General features: G+C 33.5%; 3 protein-coding genes across 6 annotated transcripts; 2 read left to right on the forward strand and 1 right to left on the reverse strand.

Moving 5' to 3' along the window:
• The first annotated feature begins 803 nt into the window (after positions 1-803).
• Positions 804-1,581, forward strand: LOC123674947. Its single transcript, XM_045610131.1, has 3 exons — positions 804-965; positions 1,058-1,163; positions 1,268-1,581. The coding sequence occupies exons 1-3, from the start codon at positions 961-963 to the stop codon at positions 1,457-1,459; spliced, it is 303 nt and encodes a 100-aa protein (XP_045466087.1). The 5' UTR covers positions 804-960; the 3' UTR covers positions 1,460-1,581.
• Positions 1,582-2,147: 566 nt separating this feature from the next.
• Positions 2,148-18,737, forward strand: LOC123677090 (myotubularin-related protein 4). Of its 3 annotated transcripts, none has more exons than XM_045613555.1 (16): positions 2,148-2,317; positions 9,344-9,634; positions 9,731-9,908; positions 9,965-10,140; positions 10,215-10,350; positions 12,336-12,520; positions 12,580-12,775; positions 12,828-13,013; positions 13,133-13,306; positions 13,362-13,594; positions 13,698-14,270; positions 14,630-14,749; positions 14,967-15,186; positions 15,308-15,406; positions 15,476-15,681; positions 16,666-18,737. In XM_045613555.1, exons 2-16 carry the CDS (start codon positions 9,348-9,350, stop codon positions 16,865-16,867), a joined length of 3,171 nt encoding a protein of 1,056 aa, XP_045469511.1. In that variant the 5' UTR covers positions 2,148-2,317; positions 9,344-9,347; the 3' UTR covers positions 16,868-18,737. The 3 variants fall into 3 exon arrangements, with proteins under 3 accessions (XP_045469511.1, XP_045469510.1, XP_045469512.1); XM_045613554.1 differs by having other exon boundaries at positions 2,151-2,317; positions 14,919-15,186; XM_045613556.1 differs by lacking the exon at positions 16,666-18,737 and having other exon boundaries at positions 2,163-2,317; positions 14,919-15,186; positions 15,507-15,672.
• LOC123677092 (guanine nucleotide-binding protein subunit beta-like protein 1) lies at positions 17,231-21,699 on the reverse strand. 2 transcript variants are annotated; one of them, XR_006747052.1, is made up of 3 exons: positions 21,250-21,660; positions 20,326-21,189; positions 17,231-18,756 (listed from the first exon to the last, which is right to left on the reverse strand). XR_006747052.1 is itself a non-coding variant. In XM_045613557.1 (2 exons), exons 1-2 carry the CDS (start codon positions 21,400-21,402, stop codon positions 20,392-20,394), a joined length of 951 nt encoding a protein of 316 aa, XP_045469513.1. In that variant the 5' UTR covers positions 21,403-21,699; the 3' UTR covers positions 20,322-20,391. The 2 variants fall into 2 exon arrangements, 1 of the variants encoding a protein (XP_045469513.1); XM_045613557.1 differs by lacking the exon at positions 17,231-18,756 and having other exon boundaries at positions 20,322-21,189; positions 21,250-21,699.
• Between the last annotated feature and the right edge of the window lie 1,669 nt (positions 21,700-23,368).

The following is a 23,368-nucleotide window of genomic DNA, read 5'->3' on the forward strand; positions in this document are numbered from 1 at the left end:
GGTACCTAATCATACACGTATCGTTTTCGACGCCAAGCAGATCACATCCGAAAAATATCATCAATGAGTTTCATCATTGCTGTCCTTAAACAATGGTTTCATTGTCCGACTACAACAATAGTTCTACTCTGTTATCTGTGAATAACAGTTTCTACAGTTTCTGTACTGTGCTAAAACTAAGATGTCTAGACATCTTAGCTAAAACCGACTAATTTTCCGGATACGATCCGCTTGGTGTGGGAAACTAATGATTCCAAAAATTCTTTAATGGATATAATATTCCAAAAAATCAATATAAAGTTGAACGCTGACGAATTTGCTTTATAATTTGTTCTAATAAAATCAAAAAATACCTACAGTGGTCCAAAAATCATATACACATATAAATATTACATTATAGGTTTTGAATACTGGGTTTTTCAAGAAGAAACATTTTCAGCGCCTTGGTATTTGAAGTAATAATCGAATTCAAATGTAATACAGATTCTTCGTTTTGTAAGCACGAAATCCGTTATGAGTACTAATCTTTTATTAAATAACACAGATCTTTGGCTAGGAATTTCTATTTTCTATTAAAAAAAAACCTAGATTCTGCGCATTAGTCTCTTGATATTTCAGGTAATTTATAAATAGTTTTTCATATGCTTGTATACTATGCTATTCAAGTGATTAATCAGTTTTATCACAATTTTAGATTGAATTTATCCGTCAAGGTCTACCTAGCTCAAAAATATTGAATGAAGAGTACTAAGACTTCAGGAATAGAAGAAGAATTAATAGTACTCTATGATTTTATTTCAATGTTTCTCCATGTTTTTCATCGCAACTTTCAGAGGTTAGTTTTCATGAGTTTAATTGAAGTGAATTTTTTGAAATTGAATTGATAACTTGGAAGAATATCTTAATTCACGCAGATATCTAAAGATTCATTATTATACGAGCATACTTGGATTATGAAATATGGGGTAAAGTTATATCCTTTAATAGTAAATATTTTGTTATGATTGTTATGTTATGATTTGTGTTGCATTGTGCATTATATATTTTTAATTTCCAGGAAGGAAACAGCAAGGTTATATGTGAGGTTTCCAGTGAAAATTAATGAAGAATTGGAAGTAAAGAATCTTTGCTCATATATTGAAGCAGTGCACTTACCACGACAGGTATGTTTTCATTATTATTAATGTTTATGTTACAATAAACTACATTATTATTATTAACTTTTTTACTGAATAGAAATGTATATTTATAGCCTTTTTTTTTTTAGAAATCTGCACGCTGGTGCATTGTAGATTTTAAGTCATCAGAACAAAGACAGGAGGGAATTCAAATTTTGAAACAGATCAAGATTAAAGGAAAATATCTCATTGTCAAATCGATGAATTGTAAATCCAAACTTCAAAAGTCTCAGAAGAAGTCTGATTGTGTTGATTCAGTTCAAGAGTTGCTGAAGATTTGAATAAGTTTCAAATAAGATATATCTTTGTATAATGGAAAGGATTGATTGTTACATTGTTGAACTGTTGTGGTTTTTTGTATATTGAGTCAATTTATGTTATTTAAATAAACTACTCCATAAAATTGGTTTTTTTATGATTTCACAGTTAGAGTACATTGAATATTTTTTAAGTGTATTAGAATAATCGATTACAGTTTTTGATATTCATGGATTGATTCTCAAGTTGGATATTGTTAGGTAGTTATTGGGATTTTTCAATTATTTTGAATTTGATTATATTAAATGATATCCATTAGTAAGTAGTAAGAGAATCATGTACCTAACTGTATCCATTCAGTAAATTGTATGAGCAGTTATTTAACATTATTAAGTAATGTTTTTCTCGTTACATCTATTAGAAATACGTTATTCAAATGAATAAGGTGAATAGATCTACTGTCAGTACGACTTCCAAAAAATTCCCAAATAAATTCGTTTCAAGCCGATAACAAATAGAGTAATAAACAATATTTTTAACTTGTAGAAAATATGAACTTTTGGAAAATTTTGAAAATTAGCTATAGATCTATTTCAGGAATATTTAGTCATAAAATTAAGTTGAATACATTTGTAAAAAGATGAATTCAAAAAACCCGCCACTTCGCAACGTAGCGTCAGAGGGCGCCTACGTCGCAACCTTAATTTTTATGTCAGTTTCGGCCATTTTAGCATAACAAGGACGTTTCTTGCATTTTGTAGCGTGAAGATTGGTGCTTTCATTTGTCGGCGGTTTAAAGAATTCCTTCGATAGGCATTTGGAAAAAAAATGTGATTTGTTTACCTGAATGTAAACCTAAACATCTGACAGTGAGAGAAAACGTGAGTATCTTTTCATGGATCCGTAGTCTCCTTCCTTTGACAGATCGGTTTATGGGTTTGTTTAAAAACCACTATTGGTTATTTCAGAGCCTTTGTCTCCTTTTCCATGATTATTTCAAAAGGTTTTATCAATTCCAACTGGCATATGCCAATTACAATCCATTAAGATTTACATGTCTGGCATATTTAGTTAGAAATGCAGTCATATTGTTCATAAGCTGTTAGTCGGTCATTGATGTGTTCCATTGCCAAGCACAACAATTCACTGTCATTTTACAAAAATTTCCGCCTCGGAAATCAGCTGATTTCTTTATCCAAATATAAAAATATTTTTTGGTGAATATTCCATTAACAGTGCTCCAATTTCCCAGGTCCATTAAGATCAAGGTTTTTTATTTAATTCTGATCATTTTATTTTAATTATGTCTCCGTTTTGGGTGATTTCTTGGAAAGTGAAGGCTATGATCTGCATATTTATTGAGTACATTGTTTTTTCTGAATGTTTGCCAAGTTGTCTTAATAAATGCCCTATGAAACATATATCTCTTGCTCCATTTTGATTTGAGTGTGTGGAGTTTGTTTACCTACTCATTAATATATACATATTTGGCTTTTCTCAGATTTTTCTTGAAGAAAGTTTTTGCTTATTCATTTTGAAGTTCAATTCCTAATAGTACATTTGACGAGGTGGTTACTGACAGATTTTACATTTTCTTCTAACAAAGCGCTATTATATTTTGAAAAGGTGCTAATTGAATTGTCTGTATCTAAGAAATGCTCTAATCAATCCAGATATGTTTGTTGAATGATTGAATAGAAAATTCCTTTGTATTGAACTACTTGATTCAGTTGATTACTTCTTGTCAGAATATACATATTTTCTGTTTCAGTTATGTTAAAAAGTAAATATACGAAAATGATGAATTAATAATTCTTTGAACTAACTTGATAAAATTCATGAGTGTATTTTAAACCTCCATTGTAAACTTAGTTTTATTTTTTTAAACCTGAGAATGCTATGTGGGAAGTGAAACACGCTGGTTTCGATTTCAATGTTTAATTTAAGCTTATTCAATATTTCTTGTTACATTATGTAGGTAATTCCATTATATGCTAGTTTAATTTATTTATTGATAGGTTATTGAGAATATGCAATTATATACAATTGAATTACCTAATTATTTCCACTAGGAATATACAATATAAAGTGAATAAGTTTTCCACAAATATTGAAAACCAGAATTACGCTTCCGCGTGGAAATTGGAATCTATGATGAATGATGCATTGGCAGTGACGGCTCGTCAGGGTCGGCAGGGTCGGCCGGGCCGACCCAAAAATTATCGGGAAATAGAAAATAATTCTAGATATTCAATTCATTCAAACTCAATCGGAGTTATCGATTTCGATATCCAAATTCCCTCGGTAATGAATATTTCCACTCAGAACAGGAAAATATAGCTTATACCGGCCAATATTTTCTTTCGGACCCACCTAATATTAGATTTCCAAAGCATCCAGCGTTGTTATTCCCTTTCATGAATTGTAACAAACCACAATCGTAAATGGTTACTTTTCGTAACATCACCCCAAACAGGTTATTCCAGAATTGTACGTAACACCGTAACATTAGGTCTGAAATGTAACACAAATGTTACAATTATACAATTGCAACCCCTGGAATGTCACTGAAAGCATCTCATCACGTTAGGTCGGCCAAGAGCCGATGGCGGAACCAGCGCTACCGAGAGCGCTACGTAAAGGAAAAGATACTACGACATACGCCCAGAATACGACCACTCAATAGAACGGCACAACAACTCGATGTAAGGTCGCTTCCCAATACACAGGGTCGGCTGGCCGGTTATCGTATTGCAGAGCGTCAAGCAGCAACAGTTTATTTCAAATATTTGATAATTAAATGAATGGTTAATTTATGTACTTATTTATATTTTTATTAAATTATGAGACATTATGTCTTAATCAGAAAAGAACTCATTTATGCCGTTCGATAGTAGCTATTGATTTTCAGATCATGAAAATATAATTAATATATTCAAATGAATGGTTAATTATGGGATATTACGTCTCAATCAGAAAAGAACTTATTTATGCCGTTCGATAGTAGTTAGGTATTGATTTTCTGATCATGAAAATATAATTAATATATTCCTAACTTCGAAAACATCCTGATTTCAAAAGTTCTGTAATTTCGAGGGAGAAAATTCGCGAGGAAATAAATAATTCTGCGTGCTTTTCTTGGGAAATAGACGAAACAACGGATGTTAAATGTTTTTGTCAGATGTCAGTAATTTTCCGCTTCGTTCGAGAAGGTAAAATATCCGAACGATTTTGGGGTTTTTTCGATGTTAGTAAAGGTCGAACCGCGAATGATATTTTCAATACCTTGTTGGACAATTTTAAAGATTTCAATTTAGCGACTAAATTAGTAGGTCAAACATATGACGGGGCAGCTGTGATGGCGGGGGAAATTAATGGGTTACAAGCGCGAATAAAAACAATTGCTCCTCAAGCACTATTCACGCACTGTTATGCACATAAATTGAATACAGTGTTACAAGATTCGACCAAGAAAATCAATGAGTGTAGCGTTTTTTTTTCGAATCTTTCAGGATTTTCGTCGTTTTTCACTAAATCAAGTAAACGCACTAATATTCTAGACGAAATTTACAAAAAAAGATTACCCTCTAGCTCGGAAACTCATTGGAATTTCAAATCTCGCGCTGTAAAAACAATATTCGATAAGAGAGAAGAATTAATTGAAGTTTTTGATCATATCAGCGACAATTTAGATGAATGGGATGATATTACAATACGTGAAGCTACCGGTCTGAGGAAAATGTTGAATGATTTCGAATTTTTGTTCATTCTCCACTCTTTTAATTTGATTTTACATACACAGATCCCGTTTTTTCTATAATCCAGCATAAGTTATCAGATATAACTTATTGCAACGCCAGAATCACTTCTTTATTATCGACTCTGAAAAAATTTCGCACAGAAGATGAGTATTTCATTCGCTTATATTCAGAAGTAGAAAAACTCCCAGAAGTAATGCCACCGAGTGCTAGACGTCGAAAACGTAAAATAGATTCCGAAATTCAGCTCACGGATAATTCCTCAATGAAACGGCTTTTTTGTGAAATTCTGGATTTAATTATAACTCAAATTGAAATAAGGTTTAAAGACATTTCATCACTTCATTTTTTGGAACTAATGAATTTTAATAAATTTGATATATACGTTCGTAATTTTCCGGAGTGTGGCCGACCCACATCTCGAGGGCACGAGCCGTCACTGTGCATTGGAATTGAAAGTTTGAAGGTGTTAAATCCAAGAATCTAATAATGAATCTTTTCTTATCGCTTAAACAAATTCAAGTCTTCAAAACTAAAGAAATATATGTTCTATCATAGATTCGATCATTAAGTAAGAACATTAGTTCAGGTGCTACACCTCCAGTTAGGTTCCTATACACGGTTTATATTCAAATAAGAATATCGAAAAAAATTCATAACTCTGAAACTATTGAGCAATGTCTATTTCAAATTTCATAGTTGTTTTGTGTCAACTTTTCGGAAATGCAATTTAAAAAAGTGTATATATCGACTTTCAGTCATTGAAAATAATGAAATTAATGAAGGCAATGAACACCGATGATTACTACACAGTTATCATTTTTTATATATTTTTTTTTCAATAAATTCCGTCAAGTTGAAAAAAAAATTGTCAAAAACGAAAAAATACAGAAACACCAAAATAAATCAGAAATGAATCAAATCATAAGTTTAATTACATATTACAAAAATGTTCCGCTTGTTATTTTCACATTTACAGGAGATAAAAGGAATATTAATCTGAAAGGATTTTTTTTAGAAATGGAAGATTTCGAAATAGTCCATTTAAAAACTTGAAAAATGTATTCAATAAGTTACGACATGTGATAAAATTATCAATTGTAGAGTGAGCATTCAAGTTCAGTCGCGTTATTTATTTTTTTTTATCTTTGTATTACAATAATAATTGGATAATGCATCCCTCAAAGTCGTTAAAGTTGTCGAAACGAGTCAGTGCATAAATGGATGAAAACAATGATTTTTGTCCCTAATTTTAACGACAGGAGTTCGAAGCAAAAGTATTTTCATTGAGTCCTTGGTTCAAGGCAATGTATCAGATTTTTTCACTTCCTTATTATGGACATTGAGGAACATTCAATTCAGATTTGAACACATCGAAAATTGTAGAGGATACTTGTTTGTACATATATCATGTATCTACATGTAATTAAAAAAAATTACTTTAAATTTTGCACGTTATTTCTTCCATCTGGAAGAATATTTCAAATCCAAAGATTTTTTAATAAAAACGAACTTGCGGTAGCGAGATTATTGGCATGGCACGTTACACACTACCCAGAGTAGTTGAAGGGTTGAATATTTGATATAAGCAACAATTTTAGAGGGTAATGCAAAATTTTTAACTGATACCCATTGAGTTGGAACCTTGCGGTAAAAAATATTGTATTCAGAACAGTCATTCAATTCCATAATTATGTTTAGACAATTTCAGTAAATATTAATTTTTCAAAATTTGATTCCTTGGTTTTTTGCCTGAAAATTTCATGGATAATAAATCCGAGCTAGGAGGATCAATGGGATATAACAATTGATTTTCCAAATATTATTCGAATAGCTTTCATATTTTCCAATAAAAACTCTGGACGGCGGACGAAAGGACATTCGAAATTTTGATTCTATATACAGGGTTAGAACTATTTAGAGGGGCACTACAGGGATATCGGAAACCGTTTTAGATACAGGGTGGCTTAAATTACAAAAAAGTTGCGTTATTTAGGGATTAGTGTGTTGGTGTTAACAGATCCAAAATATCTCCAATGGCTCCCGAAATATCTAGAAAAAATCTGAAAATCGAGATTTTTTTTCTATATAACTCATTTGTTTCTGGAGATAACTTTACGAAATTCGGTTTGTAGTCATCATAATCAATGTAGAGATTCTAATGGTGTCGTCAGATTTTTCTGTTTTCCATTGTTTCACAGACGCGATTGTCAATTTTTTTCTTATGGACGCCATATCGGTTTTCCTTATGATGAAATTACGAATTGAATAATGTATCACACGCCACAAAAATATCGAGTCTAGGTACACAAATTTGAAGAGTTGTTGTGAAATCATCACTTGACTATCGCGTCTCTGAAACAATGGAAAACAGAAAAAAATCTGATGACACCATTAGTATCTCTATATTGGATAATGGCTATACATTAAAATTCGTGAAGTTATCTCCGAAAACAAATGAGTTATACAGAAAAAAAAAGGAAATCTCGATTTTCTGTATTTTCGAGATAGCTCGGGGGCCATTGGAGATATTTTGGATATGTTAACACCAACACGCTAATCCCTAAATAACTCAACTTTTTTGTAAATTAAGCCACCGTGTCTTTCTGACGGTTTCCTTGTAGTGGCCCACTAAATAATTTAACCCTGTTTAGGAAAACGTAAACATAAAATGTTAAGTGGGTTGAATTTTTTTCCTAGAGGGATTTCAAAGGTTTTGTATTGAAAATAATAAACTAAAAATGATAAAGTTCGCCTAAGCATTTCAACAAACTTTGAGATAATAAATTTTTATTTGTTTTATCCACATTAAAGGTGTATATTGCATTACAATAATCAGCAAATTAAATATGGTTTTATTATTAATTAATTGATTACGTGAAAGTACATTATAATATTAACTTTTAATTGTAATTTAAATATTACAAGAAGTATAACGGAAATGAACATAATAAAAATATTATTTGGATACCTGAAACAACAAACTGCTTGTATGTGATAGACTCAGAACAATCATATAAAAAAAAAAAAAATACTCTGTATTCATAAAAAGGGTTATGTTTATACTTGCAGAACATGAAGGAAATTCTTCAGCTCCCATTCATAATATCCTAGTAAAACCTTAAAGTAGTATGAGCATATCTCTTCACAAAAAAGTATTCGGTTATTCATAAACCTTTCCTTTTATCCTAAATAAAAAAAATTTTGAGTGTGGTCAGTAGCAGACTCAGTCGTGAAATGATCAGTTGTAGCGATGACAGAGGTGGAATTGAGAAAGACTAAGCACTACACCCACTTCATTTTGGTTTGATGGCTGAATCATATTGTTTATTTTTTTAAAAAAGCCTATCGCATCCAGTGCTTTACCAAATAACACCCCATAGGACTGGTAACATTTCCAATAGGCTCACTCTTTTTAACTATTATTTTTTGTGTCTGCGATTTTTTCAATATCACAGGGGCATAGCCAATTTTATGTGCTATGTTAATTGAAGTTAGGTTGTACAATTATCTTTTTCTGTACTTTTACTATCATAGCTTGACAAATACATCTTCTCTGATCTAAGTAGTGTGCCAAATCATCATAAAAACAAGTTGGATCTATAACTCCAACACGTTCGGAGAATCTCCGATTCACGCAACGCAAGCGGTATACTTAAAAGAGCTGAAATTCTCATGGCAACTTCAATAATAATATTTTATTTATTTGCCAAAAATTTGAAATTAAGTATACAATATGTATAATATAACAAATGGTGAATAAATATAAGAAGACCCACAAAAGTAAAACTTGTGCGTGGGTAGAATAGTAAATTTAAAAAGTATAACAACAATGCAATTGTAATTTAAGGAATTCAAAGGACATAATGGCAAGATAAAATATGAACTATAAACATATCTCAATCATTTGTTCAACTCTCTACAAACCATATTATTCTAGCATTAGAAAACTCTCTAAAATAACATGAAAATATTGGTTTTGGACAAAAAACAAAGTCCCAACAGAAACCTCTGAGGCATGTAAATATTGATAATGCAAGTCACCAAATCGACCTTGAAAATAACGATTTTCTTTACAAGAAATTTCTTCGTTCAACAAACACTGGTTCTTGAAGTACACTCCAGTATTGATTTCAAATATCATTTCAGAATCATGGATAGCACTGATCAGCCTAATTCCATCTGTCAGGTGGAACGGATCGAAATGTATCAGTTACCCCCATCCGATCCGAAGCTTTCTCTCCCCTTCAATCTTTTGGAGGGGGAGGCAGTAGAGCATCATGGTACATCAAGGGACGGTCTGATTCTCATTACCAACTACAGACTTTATCTGCAGATAGCTAGGAATCACCATCATGTACCTTTAGGTCTAATCGAAACTGTTGAACAAAAAGAACTGTTCTATGTATACATTGGATGCAAGGATTGCAGAACGTACAAGTGAGCATTGCATCTTGAATTCAATGCACATAACTGATAGATGAATGTTTTTTTATTATGACTGATGCAGTGTTATTCAATTATTAATTGTCCTAGGTGTACGTTTGAGAATAATGATTCATGCTTAGAATGGTATGACAAATTACTAAAGGCAGCAGAACCACCCAAACAACTGAATCAACTTTTCGCGTTTTTCCACTTTGCCCACTTTAGAGCTAATGACGACCGCGTCCAAAAGCCCTACTGTTTTGATTTGAACAGTTTTACAATTGAAGTAAGTACACTTAAAAAAAATATGGCTAGAAATTTCATGGATGTTGTCTGTTTCAGATGGACAGACTGCAGTTTGAGAAGTCTTTGTGGCGTATAAGCAAAGTAAATGTCAACTATGAGGTTTGTCCAAGTTACCCACCTTATCTTCTGGTACCAAAAGACATAGATGACGAAGAACTGAAGAAGGTTGCCAAATTCAGAAGTTCCCAGAGGATACCAGCCGTTGTTTGGAGGTAAAGCCCAAATCAAAACCTTCCACTTTTATGAGAGTTGTTTGATTTTCAATTCAATTAATTTATTTTTTTAGACATACCAAAAACGGTGCTGTTGTGGCCAGATGTAGTCAACCTGAAGTTGGTTGGTTTGGATGGAGAGGTGAAGAAGATGAAAAGTTGCTACAATTGATTTCCAAGAGCATTGACAACACAAAACAGGAAAAAAAGGTACCCACATGGCTCCTCGAAATATTTCTGATTACTTTTCATTTAGAACAGACAAACTTGAATAATTCTAAATCAGCAGTTTGAAGGGCAGTAGGATTCCTATCAAACTCTAGTTTGCTAACTATCTGTTCAGTTTAAAACTGTCTTGCAATCTGTTGTGTGAACATGATTTTAAATGTTGGGTGTTTTCTTAGTGCAGATCATAATTTCAAGTACAATTGCCGATTAAACTATAAAATTATATTTCTATTTTTCATCAGAAATAAAAAATTATTTGACAACAAACCTGGGTATGATGCATTACTACTCAGAAGTAATATGAACTTTTTTGAGTTCACAGTGGACATAATATTATAATCAAGTTGTTCTTGTACTCTCTAATCCACAGAATCTTTATATGTGTTCAACAAATTATTTCAACAATAATTTTGTCATCTTCATAATCTGAAAGTTTCAAGACAAGTTAAGTACCGATAGTTTCACAGATGCAAAATTGAGTAATATGTTCCTACTTTTCAGGAATTTGATATAGTTGAAAACTGATGCTTCAAATACAAAAAACAGTCTACAATCGAATCTGATAACACAGTTCAACAAAATGAAAAAAGAAGTTGGTGCCGGAAAATAAACAACTGATTTTAATTATTTTTAATGTGCTAAAAAAAGATTTTTTCTATCAGATCTAGTTTTTGAGATATTGGAAAATCGATGTTAGTTCTGATACTAGACAAAACAAAAAATAGATAGAAATTTCCTACTCAAAATTAGAATCTATTTAGCCGAATATCTACATGGAATCATACCTGAATCAACCTTATATTTGGTTAACCAGCCCTGCTCAATCCCATGTTCTGAATTATTTATTTTATTCTTGGAATCCTCTTCAATACATGCTTAATATCCACTAATTTTTAAGTCAGGAACATCGTTACTTGAGTTGAGTCATACTCAATTTAGGATATTATTGAGTTTTCGCAAGTGAAAATGTGTTATCATTTTGCACCATTTTTTCTGTTTTATATAGTATGAAAGTACTGAATTAAAACCATCATCCATAAAACGAAGTTGCTGTGTAAATAACTCCAATGTTTTTTTATGTATGTGACAAATACACTTTTGAAGAAAGCAGAAATACTATTTCTGACTTTGTGAAAATAGTTTATCTTGCCTATTTTGGCATTCATTTGAGAGATCAGGATAAATCTTGGGCCTTACATTTCGTATGTAAAATGTTTGTCGAACATTTGCAATAGTAGACAGTTGGAAATAAAAAGTGCCCTAAGTTTGGATAGAACTTTGAAATCATCATGATGACTGGAATTGTTGTCTCATCAATATTGAGGCATAAGTAGAAACAATTGACCATATTCACCGTCGCCATATTGTTGTGCGACAATACCAACTACCCAGTGTTCCCAACGGAGAAATATTGAGTTTACTAGAAAAATACCGCTAATATCAAAATTACTATCAGCCATAGAGATTTTTCTTCCACTGACTATTTCCAAAAATGGAGCGAAGCCTTCATTTATACACTCGGCCACAGTTAAATTGTTCATAAAACCACCTTTCACTAATGTTTTTATTTCCAAAAGGTGAATTTTTTGCGAAATATTGTCCCCAACAAGCCTATCTGGCCTAGCAGCCAGAAAAGGTACACATAAACTTCACTTATAAACTTTATATTCTGGAATTTTTCTAGTAAACTAAATATTTCTTCGTTGGGAACACTGGGTAGTTGGTATTGCCGCACAACAATATGGCGACGGTGAATATGGTCAATTGATCTGATGGACAAAATCTGAGGATTATTTCGTGATTCTTTATATAAGGTTCAAAAGTCGTGAGCGCCAAAATGCCAGTTGCCCTATGTGATATTTCGAACTTGGAAGTTTTATGTTTGTGTATATACAATATTTCCTTATTTCTCATATTGTGCGAATAAAAGCTTGACAGTTTTATAATAGCATGTAATGTTTTTAAAGGTTCTTATTTTGGATGCCCGCTCTTACGCAATTGCTGTGGCTAATAGAGCTCGAGGTGGCGGTTGTGAATGCCCCGAATACTACTCCAACTGCGAGATCCAGTTCATGAACCTGGCTAACATACATTCCATTCGAAAGAGTTTTCAGGCTCTTCGCCTTCTCTGCACCTCCTCCACAGATCAAACGTATGTAACTTAAAATCGAAGATGGTTTTGAAATATTTAAATTCTCGAAATATTTTCAGATGGCACAGCCAATTGGAGAATACCAAGTGGCTGCAGCACATGTCCGGTCTTATGAAGGCTGCCGTTACACTTGTAACAGCAGTAGATTCTGATGCAAGATCTGTCATGGTGCATTGTTCAGATGGCTGGGACAGAACACCTCAGATAGTAGCTTTGGGTGAGCTCTTGCTGGATCCATATTATAGAACTGTGGATGTAAGTTTTTGGAGTATTCATGATGGATATATGTTATCCAATATCATTTTAGGGATTCCGTGTACTGATTGAAAGAGAATGGTTGGCCTTTGGACATAAATTTGCTGACCGTTGCGGTCACTCAACAGGAAGCGAAGACTTGAATGAGAGATGTCCTGTTTTCTTGCAGTGGTTGGATTGCGTTCACCAGCTCCTCAAACAGTTTCCATGCGATTTTGAGTTCTCTGAAGCATACTTGGTAAGTGGAAGATACTGAGAAGTGTTAGATTTGACAATACCTATTGAGTAATAATTGGCTTTTAATCAATAAAATATATATAAAATAATTTCAAAGATATTATTAGCCGCTTTTTTCAGGTTAAACTCGCTCAACACATCTATTCCAATCTGTTTGGTACTTTCTTATGCAACACACTACAGGATCGATTAAAAATTGTCAACAACAGAACCTTCTCAGTTTGGGAGTTCCTCAATTCCCCAAGATTCAAAAATCATCTTTATGAACCCTCAGGAAACTTTACTATGCCAAAGGTAACTAGATTCATTATTTGAGACGCCAAATTTTTATAAACTCTATTTTCCTTAGGTCATTTGGCCTCTAACCAATGTTAGAGATCTCTATTTATGGAGGGAGGTTTATTTGGGAACGATGGAGGCAAATTTTAGAACAGATTGCGGTTCAGAGTCCTGTCCAGGTCCACCTGATATCTTAGCTTACCACATGACAAAGACAAGGTCATACAATGATCTTGCAGCAATGTCAGACTGTTACCAAGGTCATTTCAGACGAAGCAGTGATCCCAGTTTGAATATTGAAAAGTGAGAAATTTACAATTAAGTTGTGTGTATATCAACTAACTCTTGTAGACATGTGGATAACCTTAAAATATTTTGAAAGTTGAAACATGTCCATTTTTCGCAGGAAGCTGAACTCGGTTTCGCTTCAAGAAGGTCAAGAACCCACCCACATACACGAAAATGGCGTCCTAACTCTCAACCGTACCTCAGAGCTTGAGGATTCTAATGATTTCGTGTTTGAGAAGGTTGGACCCAAAGACACTCACGACCTAGAGAACGGACATCGTCATCACCACGGAGACGTTGTCAACGACCTACAAACGTCCACAGAAGGTCGTGATAGATACTCCACGATCAACAGTGAGGACGAGCTGCTCAATGGTGAACCCTTCTTGTTTGAGAACATGACGATGGACGTCAAAAACGATCATGCAGATCGCGGTCCTGATAGTGAATGCGAACGTGTTGTTACCGACCGCGTGGATGAGAGAACTAAGGACGACGGTGGCGCCGCGGATGTAGTGGACGGCGGCGAATCGAAGATGGAGGTTAAGTCTGACGAAAGTGTTTACCGCGGGACGGTTGATGCCGCAGCTGCATCCGAGCCTATTCCAGTGCCGTCGTCTAAAAAGGATAGTGCGGATAAATCGATCGAGACTAGCTCGGAAACGCTGGTTTCAGAAAATCTGTTTAGTAGGTAAGTATGGATGGTGATTGTGTTTTTTTTAATCATTCAAAAGTTTTTGTTTGATCGGTATCACAGTTTGGGATATTTGCTCTTCGTCCAACAAAAGAAAAAGCAAGGCTTTCTCAATTCATAATTTAGGGCTGCCCTAATCATTTTTCTTATATTTCTGCCAATTGCTCAGGTTCATTCAAATATAGAACTTGCATCATTCACAATCATTTTCTTTTCTTCATATATCATAACACTTGTTTGCTATTCAAGAGATCACAACACTGCTTTCAGTTTCACTAATTTGTTTTCTTTCCCATTACTACCTTTGTTTTTCATTTTCGAATTGTTATCTTCATTTTTTCTTTTCCATCGTTCAGTTCATCCCCAAGAGACATAAACGGATTTGAAAAAATCAATGCACCCTCACAACCCATCGATATACCTGCAAGTAGCGCCAGCAAAAGGAGCTGTGAGAACGGAGTTATTAGTTTGAACAGGTAAACTTGGCACTCACTTTCATTTCTTGTATCTTTTTCATATTCTAAGGCAGTTGCCTGTCTGTCTTTTTTTTTTACTTTTTGTTGAATTATCTGTTTTTTTTTTTTGCTATAATATGAGAGAAAATATTTGTTTCTGTTTGAAGTATGAACTTCCTTTTTACGATAGCGACTTTGTGGTCGTACGAAACTGGAAGTCATCCTCTTCTTATTGCAGCAATCATTTCGCCGAACAGTTGAATTTAAGTTCCTCCGAACTCTCCAACTCTCCCCTTTTCTCAAGAACATCCAGTAGCAACGGTTGGGACAACACCCTCAGCAGCTTGCAAAGACAGAACACTTGTCAGTATGTTCAATATCATTTGGGAGAAGACGGATTGATACCTCTTCGATCTTATATCCAGGAAAGGATATCCAAAATAATAGAAGAAGGAAAGGTAAATGACATATTTTTTTACATTAGGTTAGAATTCCTATTTTGGTCAATTATTCATTCATTCGTAACTCAATCTGGTAAATCGACCCTATATTAACAAAAAAGGACCCCTTTTTTTTCAGAAAAAAGAAGAAAAGTTGGAGAAGGAGATTCATACATACAGGCAAGTCCTTATTAACCAGTGGTGTCTCAAGTGTTGCGGCGAGAAGATTGACGACAACGTAAGTTGGTGACGGGTAAATTTCGAACTGTTTCTAACTAACGAAATCACTTGTGTCGGCGTTCCACAGGGGTCGGTTATTGAGTCTGTTGGTTCGGCAGGTGAGGGCGAAGCATCAGCTGTGGAATCGCTGCCATCCGACAAGTCTTGGGAGAACCTTGAGTACTCCATGTACAGCGAGATGCAGGGCATCAAGTGGGTGCCAGATCATGCGGTCACAAGATGCACGAACTGCAACATCAAGTTTTGGATAGGCAAGAGGAAGCACCACTGCAGGTTTGTAGGACTTTGACTCTTTTATTGAACAGTTATGCTGCAGGAAGTTAAATTTGAAAAAAAAATTTCTGTTCTTTCAATTTAATTTGTAGGAAATAAATGAAAACCTTGGCAAATCTTCATTGCATTGCACTCATTACAGCACTAGGCTGATATTTTCAAAATTTGTAAATAAACGCATTTTACAGCTTTCCAAATTTAGTTCTGTTGGGGAAGATAACCATGCTAAAGGAGCATGAAGAATCACATGGCTTCGCTCATTTGACAAAAAAATTAAATTTTTATTGGGACATTTTAATTTCAAATTGATTAATTTTATAGAATGGTTCATTATTTCTCTTAAGTCACAAAATTCATGGAATGTATAAAGTTAACAGTGGACTCAACATTGTATATAATGTTGAAGTAACTGCATCCTTGTTCGCTGCACCTTTATTTTCCATTTGATGAATGTTGTCAACTGATGTTGGATTGATTACTTTACTTTTAATCGGAATTGTTTTGACAATGTTGTTGCCATTTTCAAAAAATATAATGACAATGTCGTTGCCAAAATATCATTAAAAACAAATTAATTTTCATTGGACAAGAGTTAGTCTCGATGCACACGAGTGATCGTCTCACGGCGTGCACGCTGCGATATCACAGCAAGCACGCGATTCACACGGACGATGTTTTCCCGCTAATAATCTTCAATAGTTCGTCTCCTCCAAGTATGGATGCATCTGGCTAGATATCGGCCGTGTGAACCATCCAATTCATTCACTTGTACTGCTTAACCGCTGGCGAGATTTTCTCGAAGCGAGATCGCGACGATCATGCAGTATCTGGCGATTGCCGGCTGCTAGTGGCGATTTTATTTACTGTGAATCGTACCACTGGTTTGTTTGCTCCGCTTAATCGTGGCGGGAATCGCCCGTGTGCAACGAGCCTTAGTTACGCCTGTTTATCTCAAGTTTTGATATTTACACATTGTTTTTTCAGAAAATGCGGGAATATTTTCTGTGCAGACTGTTCAGAAAATAGTACTCCATTACCTTCAGAGCAGCTCTATGATCCTGTTCGAGTGTGTACGGGATGCTACAACAAACTACAAAGAGACTGTACAGATATGCCAAGTCAGTGTAAACAGGGCTCGTGCGCTCAGACCACAAGCAACCAGCAAATCGCGGCATCCAGCAATTAAAATTCTTCTATGTCCTTTTTATTAATGTAAAAATGATGAAGAAATGCTTGATAGTCAGGACAAACTCCGATTAAAATCGTGAGAACGGTGTTTTAGCTGTTTCTCTGTGTGACCACGTATGTTCGGGCACCTTTGTTTTTGTATCTTGTCAATTTTTTTTGACGTTTGACAGATGCATGTGAGGTTATGATTGTTGTTTAGAAACGTTGCAAAATGAGGTTAGAAGATGGATAGAAAGGAAGGTGATGAGTGATTTTCTTATAAAGTTGTATATGAAAAATTGTGAATTGTTTGTGAGATACTTCGAAATAGGGGTGTTCAAGATCAACGGTGGCTAATGAAATGAATTTTTTCGAAATTTTGCTTCTTCGAAAGTTAGAATTGACAAATAAAGAGTTAGACAATGGGTTCAGCAAAACATAAATTATCAAAACATGAACTAAGCTTTCTACAAGCACCATTTCATTGAAGGAATCTAAACAGCACTGTAAGATTTGTTGATGTTTTTAATTTAATGGTCATATACAAATTACATTCATTTTGGGGACAATTCATATATGTATCACCTTTAAAATTCCATTTTACTTATGATGCAGTCACCAAAATTTAAATTAATTTTCTGTTACTCGATATCATTCTGGAAGATGATGGATGATACTATTATAAAATATTTAATTTAATGCAAGATCATCTGTCAGTGAAATAGAAAATAAATTTAAACCTCTCAAAGTTATTAAACAAGACCTAAAGAGTGTCCACATCAATTGAAAGTAGTATATTGTTATATTCTTTCATATTGGTCATATAAATGTTAACCAGACATTGTTAAATAAAAATTCAGATAAAATATCAAATAATCTTTTTATCTTTCATGACAAAATGATTTACTGCTTTACTATGACCAAATATAAAAAATTTGGTTGCTATTTAAACAAACTACTGAACTTATAGTACTATTTTGATGGTATACTAGAGAAAAATCAATTGAATTCATTGAAATATTGAAGCCGCCATTGATGAACCAAAAAAACACTGAACTACAACTTGAAGGATAGACTTAATAAAACTAAAAAAATCGAGATTATATAAATCTGAGTAGGTTTAAGTACTAAGAAACACTGTGATGCAATGGAAATGATTGTATACTAATAAAAAAGCACTAGTTGACAAGGAAACAAAGAAGTTGATATATCATTGTATTTAATTTTTAGTGAATTCCAGATTCATCATTAAGTGTTATGTGTTTTTGGATGTACTAAGGAAATATTGTACAATAATGTTGTTGAACAAGAAATTACTGAATATTTTATGGAGCTATTGAGGCTTGGAACTTGCCGTAAAGATTATTTTATATACTATGTGTATATAGATTTCCTTAGATTTTATGTTCCAAAATAATAAAATAATCATTGAAAGAGTGAAAACTTAGTATATTTTTCACTTCTGAATTCAACATATGCATTGGTTTGGGGTTTTATTGATGGCATTTTTGTTTGTCATTTTATAATCTTTGAGCTTGATGTATTTGTTAGAATTTTCATTCTATAATGAATTTCTAGAAACTGCAACAAAATATTTAGCAAAGAAAAGGGTTGCCATCTTCTAATGAACATTTCCAAATTGCTTCTACAGATCAAGATAATGCAAAAATAGATTAATGACGAGCTATAAAACAATTGCAGAATATGAATGGTTGGCATTGCTTGGATCATAAGAAATAGCTTCAAATGAAATTGATAGTAGCCCTGTCCGCCTTCTTTGTTCATTCTCATTTGGTTATTCAATATTTACAACTGCATGTAGTCTTTTTTTCACATTTCATTTATACTTTTTGATGTAATAAATATGATTAAAATCAAGTCAATAAGTATCTTGTTTTTTATTTATATTTTCCACAAAACTGACGTAGATATCGAAGAATATATTCTCAGTATTCCTCTCAATGTACCCAAAATAGAACCAATCACACTAAATGAAGTAAAACAGGAAATCGCTTATTTGAACGTCCGAAAAGCTCCAGGGATAGATGGGGTAACACCTAAAATGATCAAAGAACTTCCGGAAATAGCAGTGAAACTATTAACTTACATCTTTAATGCAATTATAAGACTGAAATACTGGCCAAAGATGCTAAAGTTAGCTGAAATAATCATGGTGTTAAAACCTGGTAAGCCGCCAAATGAAGTGTCATCCTACAGACCAATAAGCCTATTATCAACGATCTCAAAATTGCTTGTAAGAATTATACTGCACAGGATTGAGACAGACATCCCCAATGACCAATGGATTCCCTCTCACCAATTTGGATTCAGGCAAGGACATTCAACGGTTGAACAAACTCACAGAATAACCAGAGTCATCAATCAAGCGTTTGAAGATAAACAATACTGCACCTCAGTATTTTTAGATGTAAGTCAAGCTTTTGACAAAGTCTGGCATGCTGGGTTACTGTATAAAATCAAAACTACTTTTCCTCTAAAGTATTTCAGCATTTTGAAATCATATCTCACGGATCGAGAATTCAGGACAAAAATAGGCGAGGAAATATCTCAAAATTACCCAATTAAAGCCGGGGTTCCTCAGGGAAGTGTATTGGGTCCAATCCTCTATCTTCTGTACACTTCTGATCTGCCAACAACTAACAACACAACAACTGGAACTTTTGCAGACGATACAACCATAATGGCATGCCATGAAGATTCCACAACAGCAACAAAACTTGTACAAGAACATCTTAATATCGTAGAATCTTGGGCCAGCAAATGGAAAATCAAAATGAATGAAATAAAATCAAAAAAGGTAGACTTCACTTTGAGGAAAGAAGGATGCCCACCAATTCACCTGAATGGCAAAGCAATACCAGAAGCAGAAACGGCCAAGTATCTAGGTTTCCACTTAGATACCAGACTTACTTGGAAAGAGCACATCAAAAAGAAAAGGAAACAAGTTGAACTCAAAATCAAGGAAATCTATTGGCTTATAGGGAGAAAGTCAAAACTGTCTCTAGAAAATAAAATTCTTTTATACAAAACAATTATAACTCCAATTTGGACGTACGGAATTGAAATTTGGGGATGCGCGAGCAAGTCAAATCTAGCTATCATCCAAAGGTGCCAGTCTAAGATACTGCGTATGATAGCCAACGCACCATGGTATGTTACTTATCAAACACTTCATGAAGATCTGAAAATACCCTATGTTCAGGATGTCATAAAAACAAGAAGTAGTAAATATCAGTCTAAACTGGAAGTACACACAAATATCCTTTTACAACCTTTAACACAAGTCAACGAAACAAGAAGACTGCAAAGGAAATGGCCAACTGACCTGAAGGACTACTAAGAGATTCTCCCAATGGGGAGAATATCTTCACGACATGTTTTATTTTATTTTCTTAAAATTAGCTCATAGAATGTATTCTGATTGCTGATGAATAAACTCTTATAAAAAAAAAATATTTTCCACACTGATTTTAATTATAAAATTCAACTTATAAATTCCCTCTTAAAGAAAAAAACCATTATTCAATAAATTTCCCAAAAACTGATAGCACCATCAATGCTAGAAGCAGCCATTGCCCTATCATGACAATGTGGAATTTTTTGGGGAATAAATTGAATATCAGATATTGAGACAGTATGCTCTGTTAATACAGCCAAAAGGTTGAAAGTTTTCCAAGAGAAATATCGCAATTTTCCATCAGATCCACCAATCACAAACACTAGACCATCAGTCCTACTTTTTGCTACTGTTAAATTAGGACTTCTCGGTATTTGTATTTCATAAATGATTCTTGTTCCACCCATACCAAGGTAAACCACTTCGAAAACCTGAATTGTATTAGAAGCTCCCACTACAATACCTCTTCCTCTAATTTTGTTAAATGTTACAGACAAGGGTTGCACTTGAAATAAAAGTTCATCTACTACACTAGAAGTGGCAGTATTCCAAAGAACTGCATTACCAGTTTCATACAATGCCAAAATATGTATCCCAGAATCTTTTACAACTTCAGTTAAACACATTAGCATTCCAAAGTTTTTCTCAGTATCAAGAATAAAACTATTCTCTTTCTTCATGGTGTTAATATTGTATTTTTCTACACCTTTTTCTCCAGCCGTAAATAACAAATGGTCAACCATTATACTTTTGCAAAACGTCCCTTGAGTTGTGATGGTTTCATGGATTTGTAGAAAATTATCATTTTGTAGTTTGTATAGTTTAATTTTACCATCTTTTTCTTGAATTATCACAATGGTATCATGAAAATGTATGGTTTGTATGGAGGATCCCAATTTCTGTTTCAAATATAATTTCTTCGTCTGAAAAATATATTCAAGAGGGGTCATTATAGTACACTAAGAATACAACATTATACTTACGATCAGATTCCAAACAAATACTTCCCCATCTTCATTACCCACATACAAATAAGTGGTTTCATTAATACTGTTTGTAGGAGAAAAATTAAAGCAGTGAACAAGTCCCATTTCTCCTTTTAGAATGAATTTAGGGTCAGGAGGGAATGAAGCCATTTCATATGGTTTATAAGGAACCTTAACTTATCATTTAATAATATTAAGCATTGTTCGAACCTCATGAAGTTTTACTGTTTTTTTACATTTTCTTTTTGAGGTTAATGTTGAAAAACGGAATACCTGTACAATTTTCTGTAATCCTGTTCAAGTTGACCAAACCAGCGATTTAAAACGGCAAATTTTCCGAATAAGTTTAAAGATTACCCAAGTTTAAATATCCCTCCGTTTAATATACCTTTAACTCGCTTTCAATCTTTAAATATTTTTGTTGTTTTATTTTCTAGGCTCCATATCTCGGTCAAGGTGATTGGTCGATGAACAACAATCAATATATTTCTCGATTTCATGAGCTCCTGTTGAAAAATCCTGCAAGGTATTTCTACGAAGTTTCTTCCGTTAAATAAGTTCAATACCTCTTTGGATTTCTGTGTTCCTGACTGAAGGCATGGGACATAGCACATTTTCAACATTAGAATGCAGGAAAAAGAATTTAAGGAATTCTCTCAGTGAAATCAAATGCAAGCTATGAAGTATGCGGGCGGCTCCATCAATGATCTAATAATATAATAATAATAAAAATGTATATTATAGTCATTACAGATCATTCGTAGATCTTGATTAATTTATCAGTATCATTATTAATTAATCATTGTATGAAATGAATAAAATTTACTGATGAACTAATTTGTAATTTGATGAACTATTTGTAAACAATGTGAAAGTGAGTTTCCTTTTATTTGGCCAGGTTTGATAGGTTTGATATTACCTGTTATATATAACCATTTCAAGCTTCTTGCAGGGTTTTGTGTTGATAGATAGCATTAACCAGAATTATAAAAAATCAAGAAGAAATATTAAAAGAAAATTACCCAATATTTCCATGGCTTCAAAACCGATAGATTTGAGAGTTTATATAAAGAGCTTATAACATTATTCAGAACTATAGAAAAATTTGAAAAAATATTGGAAGAGAAATACCCAATATTTTAAGTGTCTTGTGTTCCGTTCAATAGTTCTCGTTTACGGACGGACTGAATCGATGTAGAACCCGAATTTTTCGTCGAACCCAAACGTTTAAGACCACTTTCGGGTCAAAATTCAAAAATAACTTACATAGGTATAGTAAAAAATGTGTTCATTTGAAACAACGTAAAAACCAGGATTTGCATTTGACGAGACAAAACTAAGTACCTAATTTAAGTTATCAGAGAACCTTATAAGATCATCATTATATTTTTTGAAAATTTTAATGATAGATATCTATTCTAGTGAGAAAACCTCTGTTTTCCTAATAGTGTATTTGTTGTTAAGGGTGAAATTCCAAATATATGTTGGTCCTACTTTCCTCTGTTTCTGAACCCCTAATAGCGGGTATGGGAAATACGCCATTTCTGAGATGGGAATCACAGAACTAACTACTCCACTCCCCACCAATTTCTTTGTTATAAACCACAAAAGGGGAAGAAGTAGAAAAAATTTAACCGATTTTCTATGAAAAAGATTAATTTATACGAATTTCCGTACTATTTTTAAGCATTCTTCGTTGCATCATATCAACCCACATATTTTCTTTTATCACGAGATATACCATATACAGCACGTCGGCGCCTGACATCTTGGCATAGCTATTTCTATCACAGACTACTAGTTAGTCTTTGTTTCTATTTTGCATCCACCGTTCCTGCATTTGAGTATAGAATAATTATTTTATATTCTATGGTTCCCGCCTATTAAATGCTGTGTAGTTGCCGCCAGATTTGAATTTTGTTGACAACGTACTTTGAAGATTCAGAAAAGATTAGATTTTATTAATTACTTTCATGACTTTCAGAAATTAATAAATCACAAATTGAAATTTTTTGACAATGGAATGTGTTTATTTATTTTTTTGTTGTGACCTTTATTATTCTCATAAATTTATCCTCCAATTTCTGAAAGATTGGTTGAAATTCAAACTTTTGTA

Source organism: Harmonia axyridis, chromosome 3 (assembly GCF_914767665.1).
Source record: "Harmonia axyridis chromosome 3, icHarAxyr1.1, whole genome shotgun sequence".
NCBI lineage: Eukaryota > Metazoa > Arthropoda > Insecta > Coleoptera > Coccinellidae > Harmonia > Harmonia axyridis.

Bases quoted from the DNA above. Each gene is read 5' to 3' on its own strand.
- LOC123674947 (XM_045610131.1), top strand. The intron at 1,164-1,267 runs GTATGTTTTCAT...TTTTTTTTTTAG, and splicing joins CAGTGCACTTACCACGACAG to AAATCTGCACGCTGGTGCAT.
- LOC123677092 (XM_045613557.1), bottom strand. From the start codon at position 21,402: ATGGCTTCATTCCCTCCTGACCCTAAATTCATTCTAAAAGGAGAAATG. The intron at 21,190-21,249 runs GTAAGTATAATG...TATATTTTTCAG, and splicing joins TATTTGTTTGGAATCTGATC to ACGAAGAAATTATATTTGAA.
- LOC123677090 (XM_045613554.1), top strand. From the start codon at position 9,348: ATGGATAGCACTGATCAGCCTAATTCCATCTGTCAGGTGGAACGGATC. The intron at 13,595-13,697 runs GTGAGAAATTTA...CATTTTTCGCAG, and splicing joins CCCAGTTTGAATATTGAAAA to GAAGCTGAACTCGGTTTCGC. The intron at 14,271-14,629 runs GTAAGTATGGAT...TCCATCGTTCAG, and splicing joins TCAGAAAATCTGTTTAGTAG to TTCATCCCCAAGAGACATAA.